Source organism: Arachis hypogaea, chromosome 16 (genome assembly GCF_003086295.3).
Source record: "Arachis hypogaea cultivar Tifrunner chromosome 16, arahy.Tifrunner.gnm2.J5K5, whole genome shotgun sequence".
NCBI lineage: Eukaryota > Viridiplantae > Streptophyta > Magnoliopsida > Fabales > Fabaceae > Arachis > Arachis hypogaea.
In genome coordinates, this window is record NC_092051.1 from 146,576,585 (window position 1) to 146,584,461 (window position 7,877).

The 7,877-nt window shown below is 34.5% G+C and overlaps 1 protein-coding gene across 1 annotated transcript; it reads left to right on the plus strand.

Moving 5' to 3' along the window:
* The first annotated feature begins 891 nt into the window (after positions 1-891).
* LOC112697633 (peptidyl-prolyl cis-trans isomerase CYP57) lies at positions 892-7,404 on the plus strand. The gene is made up of 10 exons (XM_025750887.3): positions 892-1,276; positions 2,653-2,831; positions 2,934-3,035; positions 3,127-3,224; positions 3,338-3,479; positions 3,723-3,948; positions 4,717-4,756; positions 5,728-5,941; positions 6,303-6,446; positions 6,764-7,404. Exons 1-10 carry the CDS (start codon positions 1,057-1,059, stop codon positions 6,902-6,904), a joined length of 1,506 nt encoding a protein of 501 aa, XP_025606672.1. The 5' UTR covers positions 892-1,056; the 3' UTR covers positions 6,905-7,404.
* The last annotated feature ends 473 nt before the right edge of the window (positions 7,405-7,877 follow it).

Genomic DNA, 7,877 nt, shown 5'->3' on the forward strand with positions numbered 1-7,877 from the left:
CTCCTCCTCTTTCTTCTTTTTCTTCTTCTTTCAAATTTGCACACGCATATTTTTCTTCTTTTCTTCTTTTTCTCATCCTCTTTCTTCTTCTCCTCTTAGAGATTATCCATTCAATTCAATTCAATTAAGAACACATGCGTTCATTTAATTCAATTCATAATGAACTGAACATATTATTAAGATGAAATAATTATATAATACTAAATGAACGTAACATTATCTATTATATAAAATCAAATTCAAAACAGCTTTCTGTATAATGAACCGAACACGTTATTAAGGTGAAACAATTGTATAATACTAAATGAATAGAACATTATCCATTATATAAAATAAAATCAAATTCAAAGGAGTCTTCTGTATAATGAACCAAACACGTTATTAATGAAAGTGATTTTTGTTGGTATTAAACCCACTTGAATAAAACTTAGATAAAAAAAAAAATACTTAAATGTGTAGTATAGCCCTAACGTGAAACAACTATAGATTTTTGCCGTTATTAGTTGTAAGTCATAAGAAGCGAAGAAAAAGAGTGGTTATTTTTAAAGGTGGAAATTCAAGTGCAATTGATTTCATTGAGAGCCATTAGATGATTTGATTGATTTAACTAAATTTTCATCTAACGACTCTTAGATATCAACTTCACATTCACTTGAGTTTTCACCTTTTCTAAAATAAGAATAGTTGTTAAATTGATAAAATTAAATATTTAAAAACTTAAAAAATTTATTATAATTATATTGAATATAATAAAATAATATATTATATATTATTAAAAATATTTTTTAATGAATTGTTTAATTAATTTTTATTTTTTTAATAAAAATCGAATCGGTTAAACTAATTTTATTGATTTTTTTATTTGAAATCGACTTTTCTCTGAGCCGAATCGGTTGAAAATTTGTTTCCTGGTCTTTCCGATTGAACCGGCCAATTCGTTTTTTTTTTCTTACCTCCGTTACTGGGGAGAGAAATCGCAACGAAAACCCTCCGTTTTGGGAGAAATCAGAATCAAAATAATCGTTTGTCGAGAATCAGAAGAATAATAAGGAAGAGATGTCGACGGTATACGTTTTGGAACCGCCGACGAAGGGGAAGGTGGTTGTCAACACAACGCGGGGCCCACTCGACATCGAGCTATGGCCGAAGGAAGCACCCAAAGCTGTCAGGAACTTCGTTCAGCTCTGCATGGAAGGTTACTACGACAACACCATCTTCCACCGCGTCATCAAGGACTTTCTTGTTCAGGGTGGTGATCCCACCGGCACCGGCACTGGTAACCCTAAACCCCCTCTTTTCACCATCATTGGAATTTCCCACGTGCTTTAATTTAGGGTTAGGTTGTTCTTCTGTGGATTCATGAATGCTCATGTTGTTTAATTCTAGGAACTTAGTGTCAAAATTGAAGCTTTTGCGATACATAATTTTCACTCTTTTTCCCAAAATTTTTAGCTCGATTGGAAATGAGTATGTGGTTTGAGTCAATGTTGGGTTCTTCTAGTCTTCCTGAATATAGTGTTGATACATTGAAGCTTTGGCGATACTGTGCTCTCTTTCACTCTTTCTGCTTTGATTAGCTTTGGAATCGGGCACTAAGTTTAATTCAGAGCTGGTTTCAAGTGTTTATCGAATTAGGTGTCAGAATTGAAGCTTGGAAACACCCTTAACATCTTTCTCTTGAAAATTTTTAGCACAATTGAGAATGGGCATGCGGTTTAATTGAGTGCTGGGTTTTAGAATTATGAATTAAGTGTTGAAATTCAATCTATAGTGAGTTGGTGACTCTGTTGACTCTCTTCCTATCGAAAGTTTCAGGGGAAAAAATGTAGTTGGACACGTGGTTTATTCAATGTTGGGCTATGGTTTTAAAGAATTTAGTGTTCGAATTGGAAGAATAGGTATTGTATACCTTGTTTTGGTGTGTTTTGTGAGTAGCTGATTTAGTATGATTTGTTATGGCCGTTTTTGGTTTGGAGTTATGAGTAGGTTGGTGTTTCCGCTTATTTTCTTTTTTCATTTTTAAACAACTATTAAAGGGTTTTTTTTTTTTTGGGGGGGGGGGGGGTGAATTATATTACAATGGTATAATTAAAATTGGTATGATTTGTGATTGGTAGTAGGGTTGATATTATGCCTGTGTTTGAATTAGCTTATTTTGTGTTCATAATAGTTTATAAGCAAAGTTTTACTAGAAATTTGGGTGAAGAACATTGTTGCACAACTAAAATTATCTGGCAGAAATTTTATCACAATTTGTTTAGACCGAACAATGGTGTGGTGATGATTCAGAATAGGAAATGCAAGTCCGTCCAATAGTGGAAAGCAATGTTAAGTCATTTGGCCTGTTGTTTTTAAATCAATAATTCAATATAGCCATTGGACTGTTTTGGGGAAAGAAAGAATAATGTTTCCTTGCCATCCTTTGTACTATATTGACTAAGATTTTGAAGGTAGTTAGATAAGTTGAAGTAGTGAAAGTTGTTTAAACACTGTCAAAACATTTTCTCCTTGATATTCTGGCTATTAAATATTTATATTTTAAAAAAAACACGTGTTTTATTCTCAAATTTGATCTGTATTGAAGATGTATGTGTGATCTTTTAATGTGAAATGATGTCTTTTTTGTTTGTTTGCAAATAATGTATTGTTTAGGAGGTGAGAGTATTTACGGGGATGTTTTTGCCGATGAGTTTCATTCGCGTCTGAAATTCAAGCACAGAGGATTGGTTGCAATGGCCAATGCTGGGCCACCTAATTCAAATGGGAGTCAGTTTTTCATTACCCTTGACCGTTGTGACTGGCTTGATCGGAAGCATACTATTTTTGGAAAGGTACTGGAATGTTGTTGCGTCAGAACCTCCTTTTTTTCCTGCAAGAATTTTGTAATTTTTTAGGGATCCGTGGTTGATGAACTCACTGTTATTTTATCTCAGGTAACAGGAGATACAATGTATAATCTTTTAAGGCTGGGTGAAGTTGAAACTGATAAAAACGATCGGCCTTTAGATCCACCTCCAAAGATATTATCAGTTGAGGTATGTTTATATTTTGACTAACATATCCAAAAATCTTGAAATTTACGTCCGCGGAAGTAAGAATTTCACCTCCACAGTTTCTTCTTGGTAGGTATTATGGAACCCATTTGAAGATATTGTGCCAAGAAATCTTCAGACTAAAGCTACACCTGTTACAGAAAATAAAGGTTTGAAGACAAAGGGTGTGAAGTAAGTCCTGTCTCATACCTAAGAGAGCCGACTTTGTAGAACTCAATGCATTGGTTTGTGTTGGCAAGTATTTGAGTCAATTGTTGCTTGATTTTAATAATTTCATAATGCAGAAAATTGAACTTGCTTTCGTTTGGGGAAGAAGCTGAAGAAGAAGAAAAGGAATTGGCATTGGTGAAGCAAAAGATTAAGAGCAGTCATGATGTCTTGAATGATCCTCGTCTTTTGAAGGAAGAAACTCCCAACAATGAAATGGTAATATGACCTTTGCTTTCGTTTTTGTTTTTCTTCTCAAGTAGAAGCCTTGCTTGATAAATTCCACATACTAGTAAGTTACTGAATATTGTTTTATTTGTTTATACTTTATGGAACTAAAATCTGCACTACATCGTTATTCCAATAATCTCGCCTGAAAGTCCATATTTTTACAAGAACCTAATGGTGTAAATGTTATATCAAATAACCACAAATATAATATTAGTTGTTTTTATGTTGCAGACTAAAGCAACAAGGGATTTGCAGTTAACTGTAAGAGATGCACTAAAAACCAAGAAGGAAGAGCCTCGGAAAGAGTTAGAAACTAGTAAAATTGATTCCAGTGATGATGACGACGACGACGAAGACGATGGCAATGAAGCAGATTTTGATGCAAGAATGCGCAGGCGAATACTGAAAAAGCGGAAGGAGTTGGGTGACCTTCCTCCCAAGCCAAAGGTGCAAAATGGTATGTCTGTCATCATTTTTCATATCTTTATATTGTAGCTTGTAAAAATCTCAACCTTTGTTATAGGAAATAGTCATGGCTTTACCGAGGAAAGTTTCTTTGAGCTCATAACTGACATAAACCTGTTTTATTCTAATAAACTAGACTGCCGCTTTTTCTTCCTACATGGCAGTAAACTTAGTAACTAGGCATAGGAAAGAGGTACCTTTGGAGACTTAAGCAGCTTGTGGTAATGTTTGTTGCAGAAAACAGATACAAGAAACTAGAAGCAATAGAGAATTGGGAAAATAGAATTAGAAAATTGTGAAGGAAACCAAAATGTGGTACATTCAAGTCATAGAATTATCAATTATGTGCCACTTATCAAAGCAAATTGGAGAAGGATCCAGCGTAAATTGTGAGCCTTAACAAGTGATGTCCTGATTTTTTTTTTTTTTTTTTTTTGAAAGAGAGTGATGTCCTGATTTTACTTTGCAAGTTGATATCATGGTTTGAAGAGTTTAGCGTTACCATATGAAAACAACTGAGAGTTTGATACACACCATGATTGATTTTAGATCACTATTTTGACTGTAAAATACCCGTTTGCTGAATCAAAACCCTTGGAGAACATTTACTTAGTTTTGTATTTCACAACAGAAAAAATGGAAGTCACAAACATATAAAGATTATTTAAATTTAACTATCATAGGGGTAACCAGGTAACAGATTAATGATTATTGAGTTGGATTGTAATTTAGGCTTACCAACTTTTATTTTAATATGCAGGAAGATCCAGTCCAGAGCGCCGGGATATTTCAGCAGCCAGGTAAAATTATCCAAATTTAAAATTCATTTTTGGTTTTCACATTGATATATTAAATACCTGTCTGCAGTAATATACATTGTACTATAAATCAAATTTATGTCATGTTTTTGGTACACAATTTTTCTTGAGGAATAGAATCACTTTTTTCGTTCACTATGTGCCGACTGGATGCTCGCAATTTACATAATTATATCTCTTAAATTGTATAATATGACATAAAACAAGAATCCATCATTGATGATGCTCATTTATGTGTGGCAAGTGCCCGTATCTTGTTCCTTACTTTGATTGTGCGGGACAAAGCTATTTGTATCTTGTTACTCTGGATGACACACGGTTGGCAATATGCTTGTTCTTGGCAGCATGTCTCACTGAGTTTATACATGTTTGTCCTTAATTTCTTACAAGGATACTAGTTGCTAGAGCAGCCTTGCAGTTTCATTGCCAGAATCTCCAGAACCTCTAAAGATTTTAGCAAAGATGTTTTGTGGCATCAAATTAAACACTTGACCACTACGGTGTAAAGCACATGGTCTTTTTTAGAGGAATTTCCATCTCAAATATGTTGTGATATTGGAAAACAATGCTCCATTGACTTCTTTATTATTTTTTTTCCCAAAGAGAGTCTCGTATCCTCCCATCTTTTCCCAAGGTCAATCTTTTCAATATATTTTCCTTGTTAAGAAGGGAGGGGGGAAAACTTTAGCTATTCACATCAGTTATAAGGGAATCTTTTATAAGTATAAACAAATAAAAAAAAATAAAAATAGATGCATAAAGAAGCAGGTGACTATCAGCTATCAAGTAGATTTGCATTTATTTAGCTTCTTGATCTTGATTTGACAGTTGTTTCTTGCTATATCAGAATATAGTTTATTGCATTTGTCTGGGGATTTTGGAATTACGTTAAGAGTTTTTATTTTTTAATCAGCATGAGTTTCAGTATGTGATTGGGTTTTTCTTCGTGCCAGGTCAAATGTTTCACGGGTGGTTGATGATGATGATGATGATGATGATAAACCGAGGGCGGAAAAGTTGTCCTTGAAGAAGAAGGGAATAGGGTCTGAAGCAAGAGCTGAACGTATTGCTAATGCTGATGCAGATTTGCAGCTACTGAATGAAGCTGAGAGAGGAAGACAGTTGCAGAAACAGAAGAGACGCAGATTACAAGGGCGTGAAGATGATGTACGTTTTTTTCCCTTGTCTTATTTTTATTTACCATTTTTTTTTGTTTACATGTTTTTTGCTGGTGTCCAAGTGATATTGTTCTAGGTTTGAAGAACGGTGTTTCAACTGGGAATAGTAACTTGACATGATAACAGGGAACACTTTAAAGGCTGAAAATGGAATAATGTGTTATTGGAGTATTTTGCTGTTTCGTGAAATATAATGTGTGAAAACTTTTATGCTAATAGGTTATAGAGTACTAGAGTTAAACATTTTTTCCAAAAAATATATGGGTTATTTTCTATGGATAAAGCATATGGGTATTTTTAATCACTCTAGATGACTAACCCTTTTTTTTCCCCTGTATTTCTATCCTCAGGTTCTTGCCAAACTCGAGAAATTCAAAAATTCCTTATCAGCAAAGTCGGCACCCAAAGCCAGTGAATCTACTGATGTTGTTGATGACAAAGAACTGTCTGACTGGAAAAGTGTTGGCTTAAAGTTTGCCCCGGAGTCTGGCAAGGTAATTTTTCTCTTGTCGCAGAGGAGGCTGTTTAAATGTTTGTACACAATAAGTCGCCGGCCTAAGATTCATGTCATGGGGGGTTCGGCTATATTTTTACGTTGGTTGCTGAAGACCTAACACAACCCTCCTCCTTTATCCGGGCTTGGGACCGGCTATGTACCGCAAGTGTAACATAGGCGGAGTTAAGTCGCCGGCCTAAGATGAAAAAGAAAAAAAGTTTACTACTGAATTGGGTGAATTTAACCACATTTTTTTATCCCATTTCCAGCATCTTATGTTTTTTTGCTTATGATATTCCCTGTAAATATATGTAGGATCGCATGTCTCGCAACGAAGACCCGAACGACTATGTTGTGCATGACCCTCTTTTGGAGAAAGGGAAAGAGAAGTTCAATAGGATGCAAGCCAAACAAAAGAGACGAGAACGGGAGTGGGCTGGGAGATCCCTCACGTGATTCTGTATGTGTGCCAACTAAGCCATTTAAATACACAAAGCTGACTGGTTTGGGAGACACAAGACACTTCCCGGCACCGGCGGAACACAATGTATATCAAGCTTGCCAAACTTAGGAGATAGTTGTCGCACCGAGTTGAGTGGACTTGGTAGGTGTGGACACTCGTTCAACTCCAAATGGTGAAAAATTTCATGAACTCTACGTGTCCCTATGACAGCACCTACTTTGAGTTTATTGTAATTTTTTTGTCCAATATAAAAAAATGTTCTCTAGTTTTTTTAAGATATATGTAGTTTATATGTTTTGATATTGGATGTTGTAATCATCGGACTAATTAATTTAGGAGTAAGGTTTTTCTTGGACATAAAACAGAAAATTTATTAAGCTTCTAACTTGCCTGAAATGTGGCGAAAATTCTGAGTTTTGATGGTTACTATGTAAGCAAGCTAGAAGGGGACATATCAGCGGACCAAATCAAAGAATCTCCTGAGATTATGTGATGTTCGGGTCTACATTAATTAAACATATATTACATTTTATATAATGCAAGCATATTAAATATTATATAATTTAAATTTTAGGGAAGGTTAAAAGTGTATTTTGTATGTAAAATTACATAATTTATGGAGAACCATGTGTAGGTCTTGAGATAGGTATGTTAATATTATAAACCTAGTTAGGTTGAAAAGTATTGTTTTCATGGTCTGTAAGGATATTGCATTTTGCAGCTTTCGTTGAAATCGTTGTGCAGTTTTGCAACTTGTCCTCATTGTTGATCCATACCTAACATTTCGATTTCCAAATGCACCTATGACAACGATGTCAGAGATAACTGGACAACCTGCGCTCAATTTAATTAGTCATTCTTTTCAGAAAATTTGACACTTCTTATTTTTATGTTTGGATATTTATTATCGAAAATTACGTACATCGCATATATAATAAGATTTTTTTTTTACTGAAATAAACTAAA

Coding starts and splice junctions, on each gene's coding strand:
- LOC112697633 (XM_025750887.3), top strand. CDS start 1,057: ATGTCGACGGTATACGTTTTGGAACCGCCGACGAAGGGGAAGGTGGTT. Junction 1,277..2,652: donor TCCCACCGGCACCGGCACTG/GTAACCCTAAAC, acceptor TGTATTGTTTAG/GAGGTGAGAGTATTTACGGG. Junction 6,447..6,763: donor TTGCCCCGGAGTCTGGCAAG/GTAATTTTTCTC, acceptor AAATATATGTAG/GATCGCATGTCTCGCAACGA.